Source organism: Balaenoptera musculus, chromosome 1, assembly GCF_009873245.2.
Source record: "Balaenoptera musculus isolate JJ_BM4_2016_0621 chromosome 1, mBalMus1.pri.v3, whole genome shotgun sequence".
In the NCBI taxonomy this organism is placed as follows: Eukaryota; Metazoa; Chordata; class Mammalia; order Artiodactyla; family Balaenopteridae; genus Balaenoptera; species Balaenoptera musculus.
In genome coordinates this window covers 88,269,151-88,295,852 of record NC_045785.1, presented here as the reverse complement: position 1 = coordinate 88,295,852, position 26,702 = coordinate 88,269,151, and the positions used below count along the sequence as shown (strand labels likewise).

Here is a 26,702-nt window from a genome sequence, read left to right as displayed (position 1 = left end):
AGCACGACCAAGTGAATGAAGATGTAATTCTTAAAGCTTCACTACCTCATTCTATCAGTTTGTCATATGTCAGTTTACTCATGAACAGTGCCTTCCCTGCCATTTCCTCTTTTTCTACAATCCACAAATAGCAAAAAGAAATATTTTGACTAGGAATGAAAAATATTTTGCTACTGTGCCTAGGAATGAAAAATATCAAGAGAACATAGATTTTTGCCAACAGTTAAAATGTGAGTTTTTGATATATAGATTTCACTTTTATCTCTGATAATTTAGAATTAAAACCTCTTTTTTGTTGTTTTTTTAACTAAGGAAGGAATGACTTTAACTTAACCCAAGATTAGGGGAAGAGGACAAAGAGCATAACTCTCTGTCAATAAAAAAAACAATAGAACTTCCCTGGTGGTGCAGTGGTTAAGAATCCGCCTGCCAATGCAGGGGACGTGGGTTCGAGCCCGGGTCCGGGAAGATCCCACATGCTGCGAAGCCACCGCAATGAGAAGCATGTGCACCACAAGGAAGAGTAGCCCCCGCTCACTGCAACTAGAGAAAGCCTGTGTACAGCAACGAAGACCCAATGTAGCCAAAAATAAATAAAATATAAATTTTTAAAAAACAGCTTTATAAAAAAAATAATAAATAGTATAGTAATGGAAAACATGGTTTTATAATTCACTAAACTGTGAGGAAGTTTTGAGTTAAAAGGTAGAATTTAGTTGCCTCTTCAAACAGTTACTTTGAAGAGCAGGTATAATCTGAGCAAACAGATATGAGATTATTTTCAGCTGGAGAAAATATTTTTACCAACATCCAATGGAGGTCATTAGATCTGTTGTAGCAAGGTCACAGAAACAGTAACATGGAGGTTAGATTGGAGGAAGATATGTAAAAAAGCTGTAATAGTTTGGGGCCTAGGTTTGAAAAGTAGAGTATAAATATATAAAAGACAAGTAGGAGACAGAATTGATGACTGAATGAAGATGAGAAGAGGGAGGAGTCCAGGATGAATGTGTTTTTGGTTAGAGCAACTGGATGAATGGTGATGCTGAGATGGGGAAATGAAGTATAGAAGCTGGTTTGGTGGTAGACATGGAACATGAGCTTCAGTTTTAACAGTACATTTGATATATCTGTGGGACATGCAGGAAGAGGTAGTTGTGTAGATCAATCTAAAGTTCAAGGAGTTTGCTGAACCTGCAACTTCTGCAGGTCGAGAAACAGCTATATGCATATCCCATGCATTCACTGTCTCATGTAATCTTAAGGGAAATAAGCAAGGTTGGGGAAAACAATAATCTTGGTCTACAGCTGGCATGTTGAAGAACAACCTTATCTTCCCATAGAGGACTTGGTATCATTGTCAGAAACATTCATTGGGCCACAGGACTCTATCAGTATAATTCTTGTGTGTGTGTGTATGTTTTATGAAATATAACAGAGATAATGCCTGTTGTAGGATAGCTTTTATTTCTGGGCATAAATTGTTGAATGAAGCAAAACAGATTGTATAACACAAATTAGCATTGCCTAACTGAGTAAAATCAGGTTAATTATTGAATGACGTATTGTTATCTTCATTTATGTTTTGATTTGGGGGCATGAGTAGCTAATTTAAACAAACTACCTTATTTTAATAATATTTGACATAGAACTTATAACAAGAGAAAAAAGGTTACAACTTAAACAGAGATAATAAAACCAAGTCTGCCTATTTCATTAAAAATATTATGAATTACTACTATTAAAAACGGTTAATATTTATTGAGCACTTACTCCGTACTTAGAACTGTTCTAAGCATTTTAATGTGTTATTTCATTTAATGCTCATAACAACCCTGTGAGGTATTATTATTATCTTCATCACCCCCATTTTAAGCGGGGAATTGAGGCACAAAGAGATCAAGTAGTAGGGTTGGGATTTGAACCTAGGCAGTCTCATAAGACATGTAAGATTAAACTAAAGTAGAAAGGTCAGAAACTAAAAATGAGCTAGACTTCTAATTTATAATTAAGGTAATCATAGACCTACAAATAATAGTTACCTAAGAATATCATTATAATATCTACAATCAGTAATTCTGTATCTTTGTCTTGGCAAATGTACAATGATTAAGATAATTTTTACAAATAAGGCAGAAATAAACCAAGGATAAGATGAGGAAAAGACTAACAGTCTTACCATATGTTTGGTTTAATGTTTGCTTGTGCATAGAAACTGCTTATGAGCTAAATGAGGCCCGAAAGTGAGGTTTTTGGTATTATTATCTAATTTCTACTTTATTCCAAATTACTTTCCCGAACAGGAGAGAATATACTTATATTTGTTCTTGTATATGTAAAAATGACCTTTTAAAAGATATGACACCTAATTAACTTCAGAAGTTATTTGCAAATTTCAATTTAATTTGTGAATTAGGCTTAACAAGTATCTTTTTGGAAGTTCTCACTAGATAATTAACTAATTAAAAAAATGAAGTGAAATAGTTTTTTTCCTTGAAAATATCTTTTTAGTTTTGGTGTCTGTCATGGACAAATTCTGATTGATAATATATAAACACAGGTATGGCTCTTGAAATCTGAAGGTGAGTTCATTAATTGATTGTGAACATCTCTGAACTTGTTTGCAGCAGAAACAAATAATCACAATGAATTATTCTTTCCAGATCTGCCTGGACAAAAAAATCCATACATAAACGAACTTCTCAGATTGGTCCTTGTTATAAACTGACAATTGATTATTACATCTTGAACTTGAAAAATAAAAAGTATTAAATAAAACCAAAGGAAAATAAGTTTCCAAAATTAATGCAAATAGAAAGTTAATGTGCTAGTTACATGTTGACATGTTATGTGTGTTTCAGGTAACCAAGTCAACTGCTCTACTACTTTACCAAACTCTATAAATGCTGATGGATAATATAATTCAAGATGTCCTGCTGAAGAGGATTACTTTGGGAATTTGGTGAATTCTCTAATGTTTGGACTTCTAAAGTAAAAAACAAAGCCATTACCAAAGTTCAACGAGGCCACATTTTTTAAAGTTCATATTATCTGCTATTTAAATTATATTTTCATGAATATAAAAATACAATTAAAAAAATTTTTTTGGTGGAAGACAGATGTTCAAAATTTCTTTTCCATTAAGCAGTTGTTTCTGGTGATGAAGAATGATTTGGTAGAGCAGTTAACAATACATTTTCCAAAGACACCAGAGGGTCTGTATAATACTGTAAAGCGGGATTGAATCCTTTCTGCTGTAAATAGTTGATTCGGCCTTGGTCAATCAGCAATTTACAAAGATGCCCTATTTTCTTCTTTTCTTCAACAGTAAGAAACCTAAGTTGAATAAACACACACAACACATTGTTAAAATTCTGTAAAACCTTATGACAAATTATTTTAGTTAGTCTTATTCATTGATAAGCTGCTATATAACCCACAACATACTATGTGCTATGTCCCATGCTTCCAAGATACGTTTTATTAATGCCACAATTAAAGTGTGTATATTTTAACTTATTCTAAAATTAGTAAAATATATATATATATATATTTTTTTAGTAAAATATATTTTCATGAATGAATTTTTGGTAATATTCATCTAAAAATATAGTAATAATAAAGTATTTCTGCCCTAGTGTTGTGCATTTCAAAGTAGTCACTTACCCAGGCAAACTCTCAGTGCTGTCATCTGTGATTCTGTATCCTCCATCATCATGCTCTTCACTGCCATCATTCTGTTTATCTTTTCTTTTTGTGGAGATATTTGAAGCTTCCAAAGATGTTTTTTGCATCCCACAAGTCGCCCAACTACTCATTCGCTGGAAATAGTGGAATTCCACTGCTCCAAGGCCTAGAGCCCTGAAATATTCTTTGCCCACATAATGTCTCCAATCACACCTGTGGTGACAACAGAGTGCAATAACAATGCCAGCCACAGGGGTCCACTTCTCTGGGATATTTTTTTCATTTCCTTCCTTGGCCAAAGTGTTAATTTCTTTTTCTGTTTTATCATTCTTTACGCGTTTGGCTAAAGGTTCTTCATTCCTTTCCTCACAACTGGCAGCATAGGTTTCAACCAAACATCGTAATGCAAGATCTGCAAACACAATTATGTGGCCCCCCAAACCACATCATCTTTAAAAATAAGTATTTTTTTACATTTATTAGGCAGTATGGTTTTTAAAAGCCCAACAAAAACTTACTTAGCTCTATACTTGTACTAATTCTTTCACGAATTATCAACTTTGTTCATATTTGCCCTTTTCTCATTATTGTACCATTTTCTGTAATGATTTATTCTGCATAAAGTCAACTTCCCCCAAAAAACTGTGAAGCTTAAGATCTAAAATTTGTAAAACTATTCGTCCAACTACTCAAATTTGCTCTCATTTTTCTCCTACCCTTGTTGAGGAAATGACTTGTATAGAAAAAATTTATGTCTCTACATTTAACATTCCAGGGAAGGTTTGAGCTTAAAGAACCCAAAGAAAGAAAGAGGAAAGGCATCGGCTAAGCATCTGCTAAGTTGATGTTAGGTGTCAGTCTTGAAATGTAAGATGTTCACAGCCAATAGTGAAGAGTTGAGAACAGTGGGGTCAGAAGGTGGAAAGTAGGCCTCGCTGAGTAGCCTTACTATAGTTATACATTCATTCAGCAAATAGTTACTGAATGTCTTTCATGTGCAAGGCTTTGTGGATGTATGATGATTAATAAACACAGACTTAGAGATAAATGAACTTTATATTAAAATGAAAAATTTACAGTCCACTTAAAAACTAAACAAATGGATTTTTGATGATTATGATAATTTCCCACTGACGACTGCTATATTATTGACAATACTAGAAAGACTCCAAATATATGCTGTAAAATCCACATTTTCTGTCTGATAAGAATGTCACACTGTGTTTGCTCAATCAAAAACATATGTATTTTTAAACTTTATTATCCCAAGATGTCACAGGTGAATAGTAAATGATCTGATATTTTATAGTGTATATAATACAATATATGAATTTAAGTCAACAAACTATAGGGAACCTGTTATTTGGAGAAGGCGATAGCTGATCTATTATTTTATAAACTATTATTTTCTGACAAAAGATATTCAGTCACTGTTTTACTTATATTGGAGTTAAGTAAATGATTTTCAGAAATGGGGATAATCAGAAAAATTATTAAAAGAATGAAGTTATTTTAGAATCAGAAGGAGCTTTAGCAATCCATCTCAACCCCTCCTTTACAGAGAACTTGAGGGACAAAGCCATGTACCTAGAAAGGGACAAGGAAACACAGCACATTTGTGGCCAAGATTATTTATTCATTTAAAGATTTACTGAGTTCCTGTTATATACCAAGCATCAATGTTAGCACACTCCTTATGCTCAGAAAAACAAACAAACAAAAAAACACAGCATACTGGGAGAATTAGATATATAAACAGAAAATTAATATACAATGAGCTTAAGATATGCAGAGGCAATTATGATGAACGCTAAGGAGGAGTATCTTATTTAGGGAGGTTCCCTGAAAGAGGTGACAATGAGCTGAAGAAGGAGTAGAAATTGATCAGTTTAGAAACGGACACAGTATAGTATATGGGAAGGGTTAGAATGTATAGACCAATAGATATAGAGGCAGGAAGTGGCAAAGAGAGGAAGGCAGAGGCCAGATTAAGACTAGGATGTCATGTTAAAGAGCTTAGACTTTAAGGTGCAGGTGACTGGGAGCTACTGAATAGTTTTAAGAAGGGGAAAGACACATGAGGTGTGTGGAAGATGGGTGTGAATATTAGTATTTAAAGGACAAGTAGTGGAAGGACACCGTGAGATATACAGAAAGAATGGCACAGATGTAGGGGAAGAACCAGGAAAGAATGTCACAAAAGAGAAGAAAACAGAATTTCCAGAAGGGTAAGCAACAATAGCAGAGATTTTTCATTAAGATGATGATAGAGTGATGAAGGGAGAATTCAGATAGAGTGAATCAAGGAGGGAAAAAGTGTGTGGAACAATGAGAAATGGCCAGTGTAGATAACATTTCTGAGAAACTTGGGTTAGATGGGTAGGAGTAAAGGAGCATTTTTTATTTCCTCCCCAGGATAGAACTGGCTTACTTCAGAAGGCTTTTATGAGAGTTAAATGAGACAAGGTACGTGAAAATCATCTAAAAACTATGAAGGACAACACAAATATATAATACTTAAAGTCATCTCCAGCCAACTTGAATAACTCTTATGGAGGCTCCAAGTTCCCCTTATGGGTAGACATGAAATTAGCGGAAGCCAGAAGAAGATGTAACAATAGTTAACATTTATTGAGCACTGATATGTGCCAGACACTTTATATGTAAACTGGCAAATTATATGTTGTTATCCTCATTTTACAGACGAGATAACCAAAGCTCAGAAAGGTAAAGTAATCTGTCAAGGTTATACAGCAAAGTTGAACCCTGTACTATCTGATTTCAAAGCCCATGTTCTTTCTACTTTAACATGCTACATCCGATGGATCCAAGTGCTAAGACAAATCTTAATATTTCCTTTTTTGTTTTCCCTAGAATCCTGATACATAATCATCTTCTAGTGGGAGAAGTTTCAGAGTCCTTCCCAAGCAACTCCTCTAAAAAAATGAGTAGCTTCTGGGATAGAATCATACAGTTTCCATAAATGATTTATTTCCTTTTTGGTTGAAGTATAACCCAACGAACTTTAAGGTTCCATATGACACAGTATTTACACGTAAAACTCTTTAATTCATCCTGCAAAATGGCCAAAATGAGCAGATAAGTAGGAAAGCTCTAAATCTGATATAATACAGGGCCAGTGCTACTATGAAGATTAATGAGTTGCAAACAAGGGATAAAAACTACTGAAAAGAGACTCTTTAAATATTTGGGACCATGTTAAGCTAAAACTTAATGTGTTCATCTTGACATTATTAGTATGTTTACATACCTGTTGCCACACCACACAGATGTTTTCCAATTCCTACCACAGGTAGTTTTTCTTTGCTTAGCAAAGGAATCTTGTCTGAAATAAAAAGAAATGAGAACTAAGTTAGCTCTCTTGTGAATTAAGGCATTAAGTGGCCTCCCAAAGAGAGAACTAATTAGAATCTTTGAATTTTAGGGCTGAAAGAGACACAGACAAAAAATTCTCACTTTATAGCTTAGGAATAAGAGGCTCAAAGATGTAGTGACTTGATAAGTAACACAGATGGCTACAGACATAGCCAGAATCAGAGTTAAAAATTTTTATCTTCCTTTTCTTCCCACCTCGCCCCCAGCTGGTTCTTTACTCCTGAGTTAATTTCTTGACTTTTAGGCCAATGCTATTTCTTCTATACTGACTCAGGACTTTACCCTGTAGAAGCCTTATTTTGCTAAATATTATTACCCATTGATAAAAGGACTCAAAAGTTTCCTTACTAGATTTATTTTGCATAACTTATATGATAAATACATATAATACAACCGACATTTTATATTATAGAATACTATACTCAATATTATAATCAAACAAAAAATATAGCTTTCATTACATCTTGATAATCAAGGATAAGATATTATTTTAGCTTTCACACTGTTCTGAATATGAATAAAAGAAAATATTCATAATAGTAGTATAAAAGTAAAATAAAAAAAGACATCTACAAGGTAATGCAGTAAAATGTAGTATATCACAGTAAAATGTAGTATATCACAGTTAAGGCTTCCATTTTTCCCCCCCTATTCATTTTCCTTTTTCTAAGATTCTGAAATAAAAAGTATGTTTCCCCCTACAAATCCAGCTACAGCACCCAGCACAGTGAATTGTCCAATGGAGGTCCTTAGTAAATATTTCAAATTCTTTGTTGCTTGTTTTCAGATGGTATCACATACTAGGAGAAGAAATTGGTACCAACTGGAATAGTTTGCCTGTGTAAGGTGGTTCAAGAAACTTATCCTCAATCAGGGTGAAGAGAAAGGTTGTCTAAGAAAGCCCTTAGGGAATTGGGGGCATCAGGAACCTTGGAAGTAGAGCTGAGTTAGTTACTGATAACAGAGTGTGCCTACAGAAAGTCTATTTAAGAAGTAATCAGATCCTCACCTCATAGCCACCTGGTGACTACCTCTTTTACCAATTGGTGGAAAACTGTAGATTAATTCTCTCAAGCAAGTAAAACAGGAGGTCACTGGGTTGAAGGATAATAGGAAGTTGAAAGTTGAAGTGTGGTAAAATAGCAGGATTAAGTGAGTATGCATATAGATTAAGCTCTTACTTGTCACTGGGTCCCAGAATGTTGGTAATCAGACCTTTACCCTCTAGGCAGGTGATCAGAAGAGTCTTCTCTGGGGAACCTGACCAGCCCAAGAGGAAAGATCACATTCTAGACAGGTCATTCCAAATTGGAGCTCAGAGTCAACAACTCCACCTGAAGACTCAGAGCTCTTAGTCCCTCAATCCTCACTATGAACATACCATCAAAAAGCACAGATGTTTGAGCAGAGCCTCTAAGTTGAAAGAGACAGACCAAAACTAATGGAAAAGAGCAACTTAGTGAAAACAGAATATGAAGGGAGGATACTTCTAAAAAAATCATTAATATCCTCACAAAGATAGTACAATTATGAAAAAAGAACAGGTTACAAAGATAAATTCAGAGAAAAACAATCTTAGAAATTAAAACTATGATAGAAGAAATTAAGTTGAAGAAATCTGAGAAAGTATACAAAAAAGGCAAAAGATATAGAACAGAGAAGTAAAGTCAAGAAAAGTAGAGAACCATTCCAGGAGGTCTAATAACTAAATCATAAAAGTTCTTCCATTAAGGGAGAAAAGAAAAAATGGAACAGAGAAAATTATGAAAGAAAGAATGCAAGGAAATTTCCCAGAAAGCTGAGAATACTGGAATCTCTCAGTCAGGATTCCTCATCCTTGCCATTATTAACTTTCGACCCCAATAATTCTTTGTTGTCGGGAGCTATACTGTACCTTACAGGATATTTAGCAGGTCTCTGGTTTAGCAGGCTCCCTGGCCTGTATCCATAAGATGCTGGCAGCACGTGCACTCTTATGACAACGAAAAATATCTCAGACATTGCCAATGTTCCCTGAGGGCCAAAACTGCTTCTAGTTGAGAACCGCTGCTATACACAAAAGAGTCCATCAAGCGCCCAGTACAACAGATAAAAATATAACTACATCAAGACACATCACTGTGAGAATTTAAAACACTGAGGACAAAGAAAAGAGCCTATAAATCTCTAGAAAGAAAAAAGCAGATGACACACAAGGGATCAGGACTCAGAATGGCACTGAACTTCTGAACAACAATACTAGTGGAGTAATAGTTTCAAAATTCTTAGAAATAGAAATACCCAGGCAAATCAAGTGTAAGGATAAAGTAAAAGATACTTTCAGACAATGCAAGGTCTCAAATTTATCTCTAATGCAACTGTTTCTCAGGAAGCTATAGGAGGAGGTGCTTTCCCCAAAGACAGTAAATCAACAGAGGAAGATATGGGATAAGATGTGGAAAAATAAATCCCAACCTAGGAGAGTGAAGGGAATCCCCAGGATGAAAATGAAGAGAATTTTAAGGTTGACAATTGTGCTCTAGGAACAGAGGGCAGCCAGTCTACATTGGAAGGTACCTGAAGGATCCAGGAGAGAATTTTTCAGGAAGATAGAAACTAACAGAATACTTGGCAAATGTATTAAAACAAATACAAATTTTAAAGTTATACATTTTTGTTTAAATTGAAGTATAGTTGATTTACAATGTTGTGTTAATTTCTGCTGTACAGCAAAGTGATTCAGTTATACATATGTATATTCTTTTTCATATTCTTTTCCATTATGGTTTATCAGGAAATACTGAATATTCCCTGTGCTATACAATAGGACCTTAAAACAAACGCATTTTTAAAAGACCAAGTAAACAAAATTTTAAATTAACTATTAACTCAATAAGCAAATTTTATTTACTACATGGGCCAGCTGTGGTTTGCGTCACAGGGCTGAATTAAAATTAGCAGAAGAGGTTGCTGGCATGTGTTTGTATTATTTTCATTTTATTTATTTTTTAAAATTTATTTATTTTTGGCTGCATTGGGTCTTTGTTGCTGCGTGTGGGCTTTCTCTAGTTGCGGCAAGCAGGGGCTACTCTTTGCTGCGGTGCGCGGGCTTCTCATTGTGGTGGTCGCTTCTCTTGTTGCAGAGCACCGGCTCTAGGCACACGGGCTTCAGTAGTTGTGGCACGCAGGCTTCAGTAGTTGTGGCACGCTGGCTTCAGTAATTGTGGCTCGTGGGCTCTAGAGCGCAGGCTCAGTAGTTGTGGCTCACTGGCTTAGTTGCTCCGCGGCATGTGGGATCTTCCCGTACCAGGGCTCGAACCTGTGTCCCCTGCATTGGCAGGTGGATTCTTAACCACTGTGCCACCAGGGGAAGCCCATATTTTCATTTTAAATAATATGAAAAACTATTAAAAGGTACAGAAAGGGCATTAAAGAGTATGACTGATGGGTGTGTGTGTGTGTGTGTGTGTGTGTGTGTGTGTGTGTATGAAATATGAGGTCCATAGAGATGGGTTATTTTCTTTGGTACAATTTAAAATTGTAGGAAGTATTTTTTACATATCAGCTAGGCAGAAAGTATCTTTTACATATTAGCTAGGCATTAAGTATCTTTTACATATTAGCTAGGCAGAGAACTATCTCATTTCTGTAAGAGTTTAGCTAAAGTCATGTTAACTATAGGCAGAAGGCTAGTGTATGGTACGAACAGACTCAGTAATTAATTTAAACAGGATAAAGAAGCAACATAAGGACATATTCTCAAAACTTTTAAGCTATTCCCTAGTATGATATTTCATTTCTAGTTGATACTGAAAAACAATTTCTTAAAGTTTCAACCCTAATTCCATTTATATTTACCTAAATGTTAGATATAACATTCTATATTAACAATGGATTAATCTCTGTTTTCCCTGAAGCAGTGTTCTGTGGGATTGGATTTCTAAGCAACCCTCAGAGTTTGAAACTTCTATGATTTATGGAAGAGCAACTGCAAGTTATGCAACTTACTCAAACACAGGTGCTGAATATCAATTTGAAGTCTCTCAAACACTGAATTTTTCTTTCTGTGTTTGCCATCTACCTGTGCAAACAGAACATTATTATAACAATGGCTTTTATGTTAAAAAAAAAAAAAGCTTTATGAAAAAAGATTTCTACTTGTTTTCAAAATTCAGAGCAAATAATTTTCCATCTTAGTTTTTAGTGTTTAAAAAGTAGAATTGTTAATTAAAAAATTTAAGATTGTATATTCTGTGATGAAATCTCCAAAATAACAATATCGTACATCTTTATAAGACTTGAACATTTTATAAATTATTATGTACACATTATTTCCTTTAACTCTAAAAATTCCCAAGTCACTGATGAAGGAATTTAGGTTCATAGATAATAAAAAGCTCTACTTCAACAGCAAACTCATTCAAAACTGAACTCATTATTTCTCCCTCCAAACTATTTTTCCCTTCCCTTCTTCTGTATTCCCTATCTGAGGGAAGAACACCACTTAGTCACTTAAGGCACAAAAGGTCACCAGAAGTAACTCCTCTTTCATACTTAATGGATAACAAGTCACCAAGTCTTGGGGCTTCCAACATCATAACATTTCTCACACTCTTTCCCTCCTCTCTATCTCATTGCAAGATCCTTAGCTATGGCCCATGTCTTACCTGGATTACTGGATAATAATGATCTTATTATTAATCTCCCTAATTCAAGGTTCACACTCTTCTGATACAGCTTCAATGGTACTGCTAGGAGGAACTTTTAAAACCCTTTTCTATTTACTTCACCAATTCTTATATATTCTTTCAATCTCCTCTCAGCTACCACCTCCTCCAGGAAAGCTTCAGTGACCCACACTAGACTGAGGCTGGCATTCTATCTTCACACTCCTATAGCATCTGGTACTTATCACTATCATAAGACACTTAGCATACTGAGCCAAGATACTTATAAGTCTGTCCCATTAGATGTAAGCTTCTTGAAGACAAGAATTAAATCTTGTTTCCACTGTATCCCCAGCATGTAGCAGGATAAAGTCAAACTCCTCCCTTAGCATAAAATATGAGCCCTTCCAGAGTCTAGGCCGCCTCTCCCATCTCATCACTGCTGAACTCTACTTCACACCATGGACTTCCATCACACAGAAATGTTTCCATGTTTCCCTGTCGTTTCAGGCATTTGGTTACACTCTTCTTGCTTCCTAGAATGCTCCTCAAACCCTGTATCTAGCAAATACCCACTTTTCAAGATATAGCTCAAGCACCACCTTTTCTGTGTAGCCATTCACCATCCCTTCTCTACAGTAAAACTTGTCACTCCCTCCTTTGAACCCACACTGTACTCTGTACGACCATTTTTCATATTTTAACCCTTTTCTATAATCATTTATCTGTTTGTCTCTTCTTTCCAATATAAGTAACAGAACATAGGGACGTTGTCTTATTTGACTTTACCCAATATCTATCAAGGTACTTGTGGTATGCTCAATAAATGTTTACTGAACAAACAGTTGGTAAGTTTCAGATGTAGGTTAGGACTTAAGACTTTTAACTCCTAGCTTGAGCTTGGCTCTTTCCACATAATTTCTCGTCTCCGTAAATATTTTAAGAACTCAGATCAATGAACTATCAAAATTTAGATTAAAAAATTTACCTTCAGTTTAAATCATCAATATAATTAGAATAAAAAGCTATAATCAAATAAACACACAAAAAATTCATTTTCTTTAAGAGGCATGTTTCTGAGTATCATTTTTTGTTTTTCAAACAAGAAAAGTGCAAACAAAGTTTGGTTACGAATATACTACAATGGTTTCACTTACCTTGAATCTTGTGGTCACCTTTTCTACTAGGATGAAGTGAACTTTTTCAGCATCTTTTAAGGCAATATCAACCCAATGAGATAATTTTCCCTTTCCTGCTCCAAACTCAACAAAGCATCTTCTTGGACCAAGTAACTTTAATTTTTCAATGTTACCTAAAATAGAAGCCTGCAAACTTCACGAGATTATTTTATAAACTAGAGCAAAAACATTCGGCTCAAATGGGAAAATAGCAAGATAATTTCTATATAGGGCAGCATGTTCACACTGATAATTTTTGTTTGGCTTTAAAGCTTTTCTCTTGCTTTTAAATATTTAACATGTAGTACTCAGAACCATATCCATTCCAAGGATTTTTTATACATGTTTATATACATTTTTTGAAATGGGGATTCTGTACCCTGAAAGATAATCTAAACAAAATCTCATTAATGACTATATTTAGAAACAACAGAATGTTAGCTTTGACAAATGAACAAAAAGGCCATTTTTAGTAGAGTTACTATGGCTTAAACATACCTGCTGTTTCAGATGTTTGGTTGCAGAATCACCGTTTTTAGGGTCATTAAGGGCATCATGCAATGCTGGATGGGACATAATTTGATCTTTAAGTGTAGAGTTCAAACCTGTGCCAAATAAAAGCACAAAAGCTTAAACAACCAAACATGAAACCGTAGGGCTCTAAACAATGGTAGTAATATCTCTTAAACCACAGTGGAATTAACTCATATACCACCTGATTATTCTAAAAAAATTTAACTTGCAAATTTAGGCAGACTTACCCTCACTAGCTTTTCTCAGTTTCTTAATTAAGTTTTCCATCTGCTCTTCAGAGAGAAAAGAAATTGGAACCTATATACAAAAATGGGGAGTGAGCTGGTCTGGGAACTAATAAATAACATTGATTCTATAAGAAAATGCATTCTAAATCAAAATAGTTAATTTATCCCAAAAATTGGAACACAGCTTATTTACAGTGTGGAGATGCTCATAAATACTTTGTAAAATTAAAAAGTCAAGTACTTACTAATTGTTCAGGTATTTCTGTTTCATCTTTTAAGCCTGCATTAATATCTTGAATAAAGAAGTCCTGAATAAAAACAAAACAAAACCATAACAATACCATTATTAATGAGACGAGTTCACAAAAATTAAGCTGAAAAACTGATCCGTGCCTTCTTCCAATACTTTGTACCTGCCATCCTCCCTTTCTCCTGTTCATTTATTTATTAAATAATTACTGAGTGACTACTGTGGTCCTTAACTTGCTTTAGGTGCTGAGGATTTACCACAGTGAACAGTACAGACAAAAATCTCTGTGTTCACGCATCTTACATTCTAGTGAGGTGGCTATTTGAATAAACATTTATAGCCTGAAGAAATTCATTAGTAATTTTTATTAAAGTTTTTACCTGTCTCCAGCATAGACTGAGGACTGTGTCATTTTTGCTAATGGCTGAAGCAAAAACAAAGACCCAACTACAAACGGCTGTTTATCAGATAGGCAGCAGGGCCAAAAACAGAGATAAGAAAAAATATTACAATGGTTTAGGTCTGATTTCTTCTATTTTAAAATACTAATTAAAATAGAAAATAGAAATATCCTGTGATATTATGTTGTTTAAATTAACATAGTGAGATATTTCTAGTCCATTTTCAGAGAGAGAGACTCTAGGTAAGGATCTAGATTAGCATTGTCCAATGGCACTTTCTTCAATAATGAAAATGTTCTATATTTACCCTGGCCAACATGGTAGCTATTAGCCTTGAAATACGGCTAGTGTGACTGAGGAACTGGATTTTCAATTTTGTTTAATTTCAATTGACTCAAATTTTAATAGTTACACATGGCTAGTGGCTACCATATTAGACCACGTAGATATAGATGAATGAAATAGCACAATTTTTACAAATTGTTTTGAAAGTGAAAACAACTCCTGGGACATTATGCATAGCAATGAGCTTTAGTTACGCAGATAGGAGAAAGGTAACATGTGGATTGTATGTTGCTACCTTTACCTATGTGGGTAATAACGGAAACCAGTGATTAAGTGAACAGGTGAAGAAAGCAGGTATTAGAATACTTTGTTGGATGACTGGCAAAACTATAAGAGAAAATTAACTATAACTATTAGTAAACAAACGAGTGATAAGATTTTACCTGGGTTTCATGTTATACATAGTGTACTAAACACTGTTCTGCATTTCTTTCCTCTTATCTCGTCATCCCACTACTTTTCTCCCCTTCATTTCCACTGTGTCCCAGCGTGCAATGGAATCTGTGCAGGGGTATTCCATTTTTTTTTTTTTTGCCCATGCCACGTGGATTGTGGGATCTTAGTTCCCCAACCAGGGATTGAACCCAGTCCACTGGCCATGAAAGCACGGAGTACTAACCACTGGACCACCAGGAAATTCACAGGGGTATTCCATTTTTAATAAATTCATTTCTTCTCTCAAACTGTTCCCAGAACACGTATTCAACCTGCTTGCTTTAACTAAAGCCTGACACTTAGGTAAGGAAGATAACCTCCATGCATACCTGAAAGTAAAGGCAACATTCTTTCTTCTTACTGAGGGGCTAACTGGGGTAGTCATCACTTTTCTTCTACACGTTTTTTTCTTTCTTTTTTCTTTTTTTTTAATTGGAGTATAATTGCTTTACAATGTTGTGTTTCTGCCATACAATGAAGTAAATCAGCTATATGTATACCTATATCCCCTCCCTCTTGTACCTCCCTCCCACACCCCCCCATCCCACCCATCTAGGTCGTCACAGAGCACCAAGCTGAGCTCCCTGTGCTTTATAGCATGTTCCCACTAGCTATCTATTTTACGCATGGTAGTGTATGTATGTCAATCCTAATCTCCCAATTCGTCCCACTCTCCCCTTCCTCCCCTGTGTCCACATGTCCATTCTCCACATCTACGTCTCTACTCCTGCCCTGCAAGTAGGTTCATCTGTACCATTTTTCTAGATTCCACATATATGCATTAGTATACGATATTTGTTTTTCTCTTTCTGGCTTACTTCATTCTGTATGACAGACTCTAGGTCTGTCCACATCTCTACAAATGACCCAATTTCGTTCCTTTTTATGGCTGAGTAATATTCCATTGTATATATGTACCACATTTTCTTTATCCATTCATCTGCCGTTGGACATTTAGGTTGTTTTCATGTCCTGGCTATTGTAAATAGTGCTGCAATGAACATTGGGGTGCATGTGTCCTTTTGAGTTATGGTTTTCTCAGGGTATATGCCCAGTAGTGGGATTGCTGAGTCATATGGTAGTTCTATTTTTAGTTTTTTAAAGATCCTCCATATTGTTCTCCACAGTGGCTGTATCAATTTACATTCCCAGCAACAGTGCAAGAGGGTTCCCTTTTCTCCACACCCTCTTCAGCATTTATCATTTGTAGATTTTTTGATGATGGCCATTCTGACTGGTGTGAGGTGATACCTCATTGTAGTTTTGATTTGCATCTCTCTAATAATTAGTGATGTTGAGCATCCTTTCATGTGCCCCTTGGCCATCTACATGTCCTCCTTGGAAAGATGTCTATTTAGGTCTTCTGCCCATTTTTTGATTAGGTTGCTTGTTTTTTTGATATTGAGCTCCATGAGCTGCTTATATATTCTGGAGATTAATCCTTTGTCTGTTGCTTCATTTGCAAATATTTTCTCCCATTCTGAGGGTTGTCTTTTTGTCTTGTTTATGGTTTCCTTTGCTGTGCAAAAGCTTTTAAGTTTAATTAGGTCCCATTTGTTTGTTTTTATTTTCATTACTCTAGGAGGTGGATCCAAAAAGATACTGCTGCGAGTTATGTCAAAGAGTGTTCTGCCTATGTTTTCCTCTAAGAGTTTTATAGTATCCAGTCTTACATTTAGGCCTTTAATCCATTTTGAGTTCATTTTTGTGTATGGTGCTAGGGAGTGTTCTAATTTCACTCTTTTACATGTAGCTGTCCAGTTTTCCTAGCACCACTTATTGAAGAGGCTGTCTTTTCTGCATTGCATGTTCTTGCCTCCTCTGTCATAAATTAGGTGACCATGTGTGCGTGGGTTTATCTCTGGGCTTTCTATCCTGTACCACTGATCTATATTTCTGTTTTTGTGCCAGTACCATACTATCTTGATTATTGTAGCTTTTTAGTATAGTTTGAAGTCGGGGAGCCTGATTCCTCCAGCTCCATTTTTCTTTCTCAAGATTGCTTTGGCTATTCAGGGTCTTTTGTGTTTCCATACAAATCGTAAAATTTTTTGTCCTAATTCTGTGAAGAATGCCATTGGTAATTTGATAGGGATTGCACTGAATCTGTAGATTGCTTTGAGTAGTATAGTCATTTTCACAATGTTGATTCTTCCAATCCAGGAGCATGGTATATCTCTCCATCTGTTTATGCCATCTTTGATTTCTTTCATCAGCGTTTTATAGTTTTCTGAATACAGATCTTTTGCCTCCTTAGGTAGGTTTATTGCTAGGTATTTTATTCCTTTTGATGAGATGGTAAATGAGATTGTTTCCTTAATTTCTTCCAAGACTGAACCAGGAAGAATTAGAAAATATTAGCAGACCTATCACAAGTAATGAAATTGAAACTGTAATTAAAAATCTTCCAACAAACAGAAGTCCAGGACCAGATGGCTTCACAGACGAATTCTATCAAACATTTACAGAAGACCTAACACTTATCCTTCTCAAACTCTTCCAAAAAATTGCAGAGGAAGGAACACTCCCAAATTCATTCTATGAGGCGACCATCACACTAATAGCAAAACCAGACAAAGATATCAAACAAAAAAGAAAATTACATTGATGAACATAGATGCAAAAATCCTCAACAAAATACTAGCAAACAGAATCCTACAACACATTAAAAGGATCACACACCACGATCAAGTGGGATTTATCCCAGAGATGCAAGGATTCTTCAATATACGCAAATCAATGTGATACACCATATTAAAAAATTGAAGAATGAAAACCATATGATCACCTCAACAGATGCAGAAAAAGCTTTCGACAAAATTCAACACCCATTTATGATAAAAACTCTCCAGAAAATGGGCACAGAGGGAACCTACCTCAACATAATTATTAGGCCATATATGACAAACCCAAAGCAAACATCATTCTCAGTGGTGAAAAACTGAAAGCATTTCCACTAAGATCAGGAACAAGACAAGGACGTCCACTCTTGCCGCTCTTATTCAACATAGTTTTGGAAGTCCTAGCCTCAGCAATCAAAGAAAAAGAAATAAAAGGAATACAAATTGGAAAAGAAGAAGTAAAACTGTCACTGTTCGCCAATGACATGATAGTATATGTAGAAAATCCTAACGATGCCACCAGAAAACTACCAGAACTAATCAATGAATTTGGTAAGGTTGCAGGATACAAAATTAATGCACAGAAATCTCTGGCATTCCTATGCACTAACAATGAAAGGTCAGAAAAAGAAATTAAGGAAACAATCTTCTACACATCTTTATGTAAAAATACTTTCTTTTTAAACTTATGCCATCTGTCCTACTAGTTCTCACCTGGGAGGCATCTGGAAATGTATGGGGATATTTTGTTCTCAAAATGACTGAGAGGTGCTATTGGGAGACAATTATCTACAGGTCTCTCAGTTTTCTGCAAGTCTTATAAGCAAAGGCACTGACCCCCCTCTGTTCCAGACTATCTTTGCAAGGACATTTGTATACCAAGCAATCTTGGAAGACAGAAGTAGTGTCTCCTTCTAGAGCAGTGGCAGGCCTGCTTATTGTACAATGCAATAAAGAAATGTCTACTTACGGAACAAAGGTGAGGCAGGTTTCCTTACTGCTCATTTAAAAAGACGTATTTCCTAAGCTTGGCCTTCTTCAGCTATGACACAAGCTGTGCACAAACATGTGCAGCATCCACCAAGACCACTTCAACTTGAGGGAACTTAGGGAACAAAGGGAGCTGATGCAGACGAGAAGCTCACATTGCTTGCTGTGCAGCGAGTAATAAAGCCCTTTGTCTCTGACCCAGGAGTCTCATATCTTCTTCCAGCATCCACAAACCTATGGTAGGCTAACTTGTTAGCTTGAAAATAAGATTAAATTTCAAATCCTTCATACTTCTTGACAAGGGCCTTTGTCATCTGCCACTCAGAAGCCAGGAATTCTAAATACAGGGATGCTCTGAAGTGCACAGGATAGGACTGTCCCACTCGAAATGCCAAAAGCCCCCACTGAGAAACACTGGGCTGTTAAACATCTTCTAAATCTCCCAGCAGTTGTCAACTATCAACCTGTTGGTCATTATCCAATATTCATTAGGAACTTTGACACCAAGCTGTTCTTTCCACTAAGTTCAGCCAATTTGACTATGTTTTCAAGCCATCCAACCAATAGCTCTGCTTGACCTTCTTAATTCTAATGACCTTTGCTCCACTTTGGCAAACTACTTTCAGGGGCCCTCTAGATTCCGGTGTTACTATGAACCATTTAACCTCTGAAACCTTAAACTTCATTAGCCCATTCTCTGACTGTAACTTTGTACTATGTTAGTACAAAGTGTAGTGATTCTCTTGTTCTGAATCATACTCTTTCACCTTTTAAAGACCTCTATTTCTTCTCAGCTAATTTCTGGCTTCCCTTTCATGCCACCCAGCCTGGACACTCAGCACCATTGTTATCATTATCTTTCACAATCTGGTTCTCTGTCAAACCCACCCTTACAAAACCTAATGCCTGCATTAATATGACTTTTAACTCCCAATAATTTGAAAGTTAAAACTGCTGAACACTGCTGAAGCAAAGCTCCTCAGTCATTTGGACTGGTACCAGTTCAAATTCAGTATCTCCATCAGTCTGACTCTCAAAGATGCCTAGCAATTATTCTGCATAACTGTAATGCTAAACTTCTACCTCTCTCCTCAAATCTCCTACTATACCATCACCTCCCTTAATCACCTTATCTCTTACTTCAGGAAGGAAGTGTAGCTATCAAATGACATCTTTCTCAATTAACCTCCTGTCAGCTCAAATTTGCCTGAACTGATATCCATCTTATACTACTTCCCATCTACGTAAGTGGAAGAGCTATTTCTTCCCCTATTTCTTCCCTTCTACCTCTATTTTGTACCCTATTTCTGCCTGCTTCCTGGGTAGTCTCACACTATCAGTGATGCCCTCTTCTATTTCCAATTTCTTCTTCTCTACTGGCTCATTACTCTAAGCATACAAATAACACTCTTTTCTCCCATTCCATCTATCTATCTATCTATCTATCTATCTATCTATCTATCTATCTATCTATCTATCTATCTATCATTTATTTAAATTCATTTTTGGCCGCACCACGCGGCACATGGGATCTTAGTTACCTGACCAGGGATCGAACCCACGACCCCTATATTAGAAGTGTGGAGTCTTAACCACTGGACTGCCAGGGAAGTCCCTCCCATTTTAAAACACAGTCCTTCTGTCCTACCTTCCTCTCTGACTGCTATTCTACCTCTCAAGTTCCATTCATAGACTAGTTTCTTAAAAGAAGAGTCGACACTTAAGATTTCTACTGCCTTGTCTTCCATTTACTCATATATCATTTCAGTCTGATTTCTGCCCACTCCACCCTATTTAATATGCATTTTGCTAAACTCTTTGATCTTTAAAAACTGCCATATTGCCAACCCAATGGATTCTTCTCTGTCCCTACCTTACTTGACTCCACTGTGATGCTAGACACAGCTGATCACTTGTTTCTTTTTGAAATTCTCCTTCCCCTGTCTTCCCATATACCATGCTTCTCTGTTTTTTATTCCTTCCTACCTCTCCAGCCATCCCTTGTCAATATTTTTCTATGGTTCCTACTAGCAGCTCACCTTTTAGGTGTCAGTGTCACCTAGAGCTCTGTCCTTGGTCTCATGCTCTAATTCCTGCCTACCTCTCATCTTCTATTCAGCTCTCCCCTTGTATTTCATACTTGTCATGTGAGTTACCCATGTTTTCTTCCTTGTCTGGATGACTCTCCTTTGACCTTTAGGTCTCATCTTATGACATTCCTTCAGAAAAGCTTCCCTGACTCCTTTCCCATCTCTCTAAACCCCTATGTCCTCCCCCAAAAGGGTTAGGCTCTTCTCCTTTATTCTTCCATAGCACTCTGTACTTAATCTATTTTAACACATATAATATTGTATTTTCTATCCCTTCCACTAGATTGTAATGTTATTTTAAGCAGGGTGCTTGGTACAATGTCTGGCATAAGTGCTCAATTAATATCTATTGAATAAACAAGTCCCCCAACTTCCCCCCAGTTCTAACTAATCTCTTACCCTGGGTAACTTAAAATTCCAAAGCTTCACCTATGATCTGTATGTATTTGACTTCTGAATCTTTATTACTTGCCCAACCTCTCTACTGAGTTTTGGACTCACATATCCAACTCCGAATTTCCAATCAGTCAGCAAGTTTTATTGATTCTGCTACCTAAATAATTCTTGCATTTACCTATATTCTTTCCATCCTCTTTAATTCAGTCTCTTATCATGTCCTACCTGGATTGCAGCAATGCCCCCCTAACTAGACCTTCTGATTGCAAGCCATCCTCCCACATTGCTCTAAGAGAAAGTTTTCTAAGAGATAAATCTGACCCCACCATTTCCTCGCTTGCAATCTTTCAATGGTTCCCTGTATCTTTTAGAATAAGTACAAGTTCCTTGAAAACCTCAAGTGGTTTCTCAATTTCTGCCTCTGCACATATAGTTTTTTCCACTTAGAAAGATTCTTCTTTCTTTTCTTTGCCAAATCAAGACTTAGCTCAAGTGTTATTCCCTCTGGGAAGCCTTTCTTGACCCCTTGGATTTAATTTTAATGCAAGTATGTGCTCTTATCACATGTGTACATACTTCTTTCACTGAACTTATTAAATAATGCCCATTATTTACAAGTTACTTACCAGTCTCAAATAAGTTCCATGAAGGCTGGGATCATATTTTATTGAAATGAATTTAGTAGGCAGTAAGTAAATATTTTTGAATAAATAAACTGTGGAATTATTCTCTGAATACCACTCTTCTTGCATAAAATTCTATTATCTCAATTAGGAGTCTAAGTGGATTCACAATCTGATGTCCTATATACACTCAAATGTATTTGCCATATTTAAGCCTCCTGAGGCAAGAGCCTTGTTAAAAATTCACATTTGTAATCTACTAAGTATATATAAACATTACATACCACACATTTCACCATTCAGTTTTACTGATCAAACACTTACAGGTTTTGGCTTCTCTCTTGAGTTACATTTTTTCAAATGTTTTGCTAGTTGATCTTCATATACTGTGCTAAATTTAAAGAGAAAATTATTTAAAATGAGACTGGGATAATCACTGTTTCCAGCACAGAAAAACCCTTCTCTGACCCATACTTACTGTTTTGGATCTAAAGGACACAGGATTCTTTTCCGAGCATTTTCTTCCTAATTAAAAAAAAAAAAAAGGACATATTTATTTGAATAAAATATCAAGTTCACTGCTTACAGATACTAGATACAACTTCAGTGTAATCATAAGCTTATGCTATACCAAAACAAGGTAAGGAAACCTTAAAAGGACATTAACAAAACACTGGCAAAATCAGGTCATAGAGTTTAACAACAAAAATCTCCAGTGTCATGTGATATCACCTCATACCTGTCAGAATGGCTATCATCAAAAAGAACACAAATAACAAACGTTGACAAGCATGTGGAGAAAAGGGAACCCTCCTACACTGTTGGTGGGAATGTAAATTGGTGCAGCGGAAAACAGTAGGGAGGTATCTCAAAAAACTAAAAATAGAACTACCTTATGATCCAGCAATTCCATTCCTGGGTACATATCCAAAAAAACCAAAAACACTAATTCGAAAAGATACATGTACCCCAATGTTCAAGGCAGCATTATTTACAATTGCCAAGATATGGAAGCAACCTAAGTGCCCATCAACAGATGAATAGATCAAGATGTGGTATATATATATACACAAACACACACACATACACATACAGTGGAATATTATTCAGCCATAAAAAAGAATGAAATTTTGCCATTTGCAACAAAATGGATAGACTTGGAGGGTTTTATAGTAAGTGAAATAAGTCAGACAGGGAAGACAAATACTGTAGGATATCACTTATATGTGGAATCTAAAAAAATACAACAAACTGGTTAATATAACAAAAAAAGAAACAGACTCACAGATATAGAGAACAAACTAGTGGTTACCAGTGGGGAGAGGGAAGGGGGGAGGGGCAGTACAGGGATAGAGGATTAAGAGGTACAAACTGCTATGTATAAAATAAATAAGCTACAAAGATATATTGTACAACACATGGCATATAGCCAATATTTTATAATCACTATAAGTGGAGTATAACCTTTAAAAATTGTGAATCACTGTATTGTACACCTGTAACATATAACACTGTACATCAACTATACTTCAATAAAAAAAAAAACCTTTGGTGTAGCTCGTTTATGTATGTCTGAGCAAATACTGCTTTGGACAACAAGGGTCTATAGCTTCAAACAGGTTATAGAAAAGGCCTACATATGGACTTTTGAAACTATGACAGCACTGACTATAATATACACTATTATTTTAGGTACTACTAAGAAAGAAAAAATGTTGCCAATTTAAATTATAACATGTCATTGTTTTTAAGAAGCATTCTGATTTCAGAGATGTTAAAATGTGAAAAAAAAAAAAGTATCTCAGAAACAACGAAAGAGATCTTCCTCAACTTATGATGGAATTACAACCTGATAAACCCATCATAAGTTGACAATATCTTAAGTCAATAATGCATTTAATACACCTAACCTACTGAACATCGTAGCATAGCCTAGTCTATCTTAAATGTGATCAGAATACTGACATTAGACTACAGTTGGGCAAAATCATCTAACAGCCTATTTCATAATAAGGTGTTGAATATCTCATGTAATTTATTGAATATCTCATGTAATTTATTTTTGGGGGAGGACATAGGGGTTGAATATCTCATGTAATTTATTGAATACTGTACTGAAAGTGAAAAACAGATGGTTGTATGGGTACAGAATGGTGGTAAGCATATTAGTTGTTTACCCTCGTGATAGCGTGGCTGACTTGAAGCCCTGGCTCCCTGCCACTGCCCAGCAGTGCATATCGCTAGCCCCGGAAAAGATGAAAATTTAAAATTCAAAGTACGCTCTCTACTGAATGCCTATCGCTTTTGCAACATCATAAATCCAAAAAATCGTAAGTTGAACCATTCATTGTAAGTTGGGGACTGTCTATATGGTATTTTAACCATTTGGTATGTGGCCCTACTCTACTAGCTTTGCAACTTTTTAGTATAGAAGAGTTACATCCTGTTCGTTTCTAAGTTACATGGATTTAACTACATATACTAAGGGAAAAAAAAGGAATTAATAGTGTTGGCAAGTCTACCCAACATTGATATGAATCTGTATATAACAGGATAGCATAACAGTTAAAACCACAGGTCAGCCAGACTACCTAGGTACGATTCCCAGTTCTATCTATCAGGCTCCTAACTATCAGCTCCTAACTCTACGACCTGAGGTAGTCTTACTGCCTCATCTGAAAGATGAGAATAATATATCTTACCTCCTAAGGGTTGTAAAAATTAAGTGAGCTAATAGGTTAAAAAAAAAAAACTGCTTAGCATGGTGCTGTTCATACAGTAAATGCTAAGTGTTCATGATTAGTATTAACAATTCCTTTTTCAGTTTATTTCAGTTCTGATCTGCCTCCCAGCATATCCATGAAACTATGTACATTGAATTTCATGAACATGCTAAGAGACTTTTCAGTATCTTTTGAAAATATAGTACATTATTCTTCCCTATTTGCTGACTTGAAAGTCTAACCTCCATGAAAGAGAAGACTCTATACTAACCTCCCAAAGCTTAACGATAGAGTAGGGGAAAAAAGCACTTCTAAAATTTATTATTTGGGTTTACAAACAGGGCTTCTCAACCTTGGCACTACTGATATTTCAGGTTGGGTAATTCTTTTTCGTCCTGTCCATTGTAGGATGTTTAGCAGAATCTCTGGCCTCTCTCCACTAGAAGCAAGAAACACTCTTCAGTTGTGACAACCAATATGTCTTCATTGTCTGGGGGTGCTAAATCACCCCCATTTAAGAACCACTGCGTAAAAATGAGTACAGGTGATCTCAGCCATATATGACACTTAAGAAAAAAAAAAAGACGGAAACAATACACCCAATTATAACATAAATTACAGATTCAGTAGGATGCCCAAAATTGAAAACCAAATCATAGTCATGGAAAGTGTTTCCACTTAGTGTTTTGCAGTCTTTTTTCAAGGGATTAATAACATGATGTCATTCCTCTCCAGGAACATGGATCACCCTGTAAGGATCTATTCATATTCTACCACTGTCACCGTCTGCAGTCACCTCTGGGTGTCTGATTAAGGTGAAGTGTAAGGTCTTAGAGTGAGAACAAAATCCTCCTCCTATCAGAAAGTTCATTTTTCAATCAGGGGATGTTTGCTGGTGCTCTCAAAACCAGCCAATACAACAGAGAGTGTACTTCAAAGAGTTCCCATTAAGTCACAGGTCACCCACATTCCAAAACAAGAATAAGCTTGTTTCAGTACACTTCACCCTAGGCAAATATAAGCCAAATCAAAATATGAACTAGAGCTATAGCTATGAGGGACAGTAGGAGATTAAGGGGTTCTGGGGGCTTATCTGTACTGGATATTGCCTAGAAGGATAAACCATCTAACAAAGAAAAATAATGTAAATAATACTGGACATTCAGAAGGCATAAAATCAGACGCTTGTCTCTTTGGTTTAATCTTTCTAAAACCTATTAAACATGCTCTTTTTCTATTAGCATTTTACTGTTCTTGTTTTTTAAATTTCCTATCATATATATCCTAAAGAAACACACATACTAAAGTTATATGTTGTTTGACAATACAATCATATGTATAATTGAACAAAACTGTACTTTCTGTTCTCAATTTTAAAAGGAGAGTCAATTCTTCCATGTTTTTAAATCTTTCCTTCCCCTTTTCAGCCAAGTAGTTATTAGTTGCTTTCAAAAGATTGTACGTCTAAATAAAAAATTTAAAAAGTTTCTCTGAACCGCATTGACAAGAAGTTATTATCATTCACGGAACAATGAAAACACAATTAGTGAAACCTTGGGATGCTTCTTTGATCGCTCTTCTTTCTAAACCACCATTTCCCATCAGGAAGGCGGAGAGTGAGCGGAGGGCAAGAAGCGGTAGTCTGCCGTAAAACTAAAATCTAGCATTACCATGAGTTGGTATCAAGATAAACGGGTCACTGCTGGCGCTTTACTTAGTACAAGAAAACACTGCACTTCACTACGGCTCATCATCTCTCCCTAGGGAGGCCAGGACTGCGTTTATCACAGGAAAAGCTGGAAAATCCAGGGGACTGAAGCAGAAATCTGTCAGAGGGGAGGTGCCGGACCAGGAAACTTATTTCCGACTCTCGAGAGGGTAAGGCGATACCAGACCTCCGCGGCTCCAGCGTGTTCACCACAGAACCTTTTTCCTGCTGCCACCACCATCCTGCAGAAGCGCTTCTTCTTTTCCACATAGTAGCCACATCGCCCCTCTGCTGGAAAGCCAGTTCCGTGCGGCGTCGGCGCAGAAGCCGCCATAATTCAGGGCTCACTTTGGGTGGCAAGCATTGATCGGGTGAAGAGAGGAAAAGTTGTCAGGTTCTCTCGGGTCTCCTTCCCTTAACAAATATGTCTGCCTCGGGTCCAGCCACGCAGG

General features: G+C 36.2%; 2 protein-coding genes across 5 annotated transcripts in view; one reads left to right on the top strand and one right to left on the bottom strand.

Moving 5' to 3' along the window:
• The window catches only part of LRRC39 (leucine rich repeat containing 39), a 21,093-nt gene extending 17,979 nt beyond the window's left edge, over positions 1–3,114 (top strand). Inside the window, exon 9 of one of the 2 annotated variants that reach the window (XM_036851477.1) lies at positions 2,862–3,114. In XM_036851477.1, the coding sequence (XP_036707372.1) occupies positions 2,862–2,917 (56 nt within the window). In that variant the 3' untranslated portion in view covers positions 2,918–3,114. The remainder of the gene's footprint in view (positions 1–2,861) is intronic. The other variant, XM_036851486.1, reaches the window with a different exon arrangement.
• Positions 1,329–26,702, bottom strand: TRMT13 (tRNA methyltransferase 13 homolog). 3 transcript variants are annotated; one of them, XM_036851444.1, is made up of 11 exons: positions 26,438–26,702; positions 22,298–22,344; positions 22,144–22,210; positions 13,914–13,976; positions 13,669–13,738; positions 13,406–13,512; positions 12,887–13,054; positions 11,071–11,143; positions 6,959–7,033; positions 3,667–4,099; positions 1,329–3,336 (listed from the first exon to the last, which is right to left on the bottom strand). In XM_036851444.1, exons 1-11 carry the CDS (start codon positions 26,582–26,584, stop codon positions 3,141–3,143), a joined length of 1,446 nt encoding a protein of 481 aa, XP_036707339.1. In that variant the 5' UTR covers positions 26,585–26,702; the 3' UTR covers positions 1,329–3,140. The 3 variants fall into 3 exon arrangements, with proteins under 3 accessions (XP_036707339.1, XP_036707347.1, XP_036707357.1); XM_036851452.1 differs by having other exon boundaries at positions 3,113–3,336; positions 26,213–26,570; XM_036851462.1 differs by lacking the exon at positions 12,887–13,054 and having other exon boundaries at positions 3,113–3,336; positions 26,438–26,682.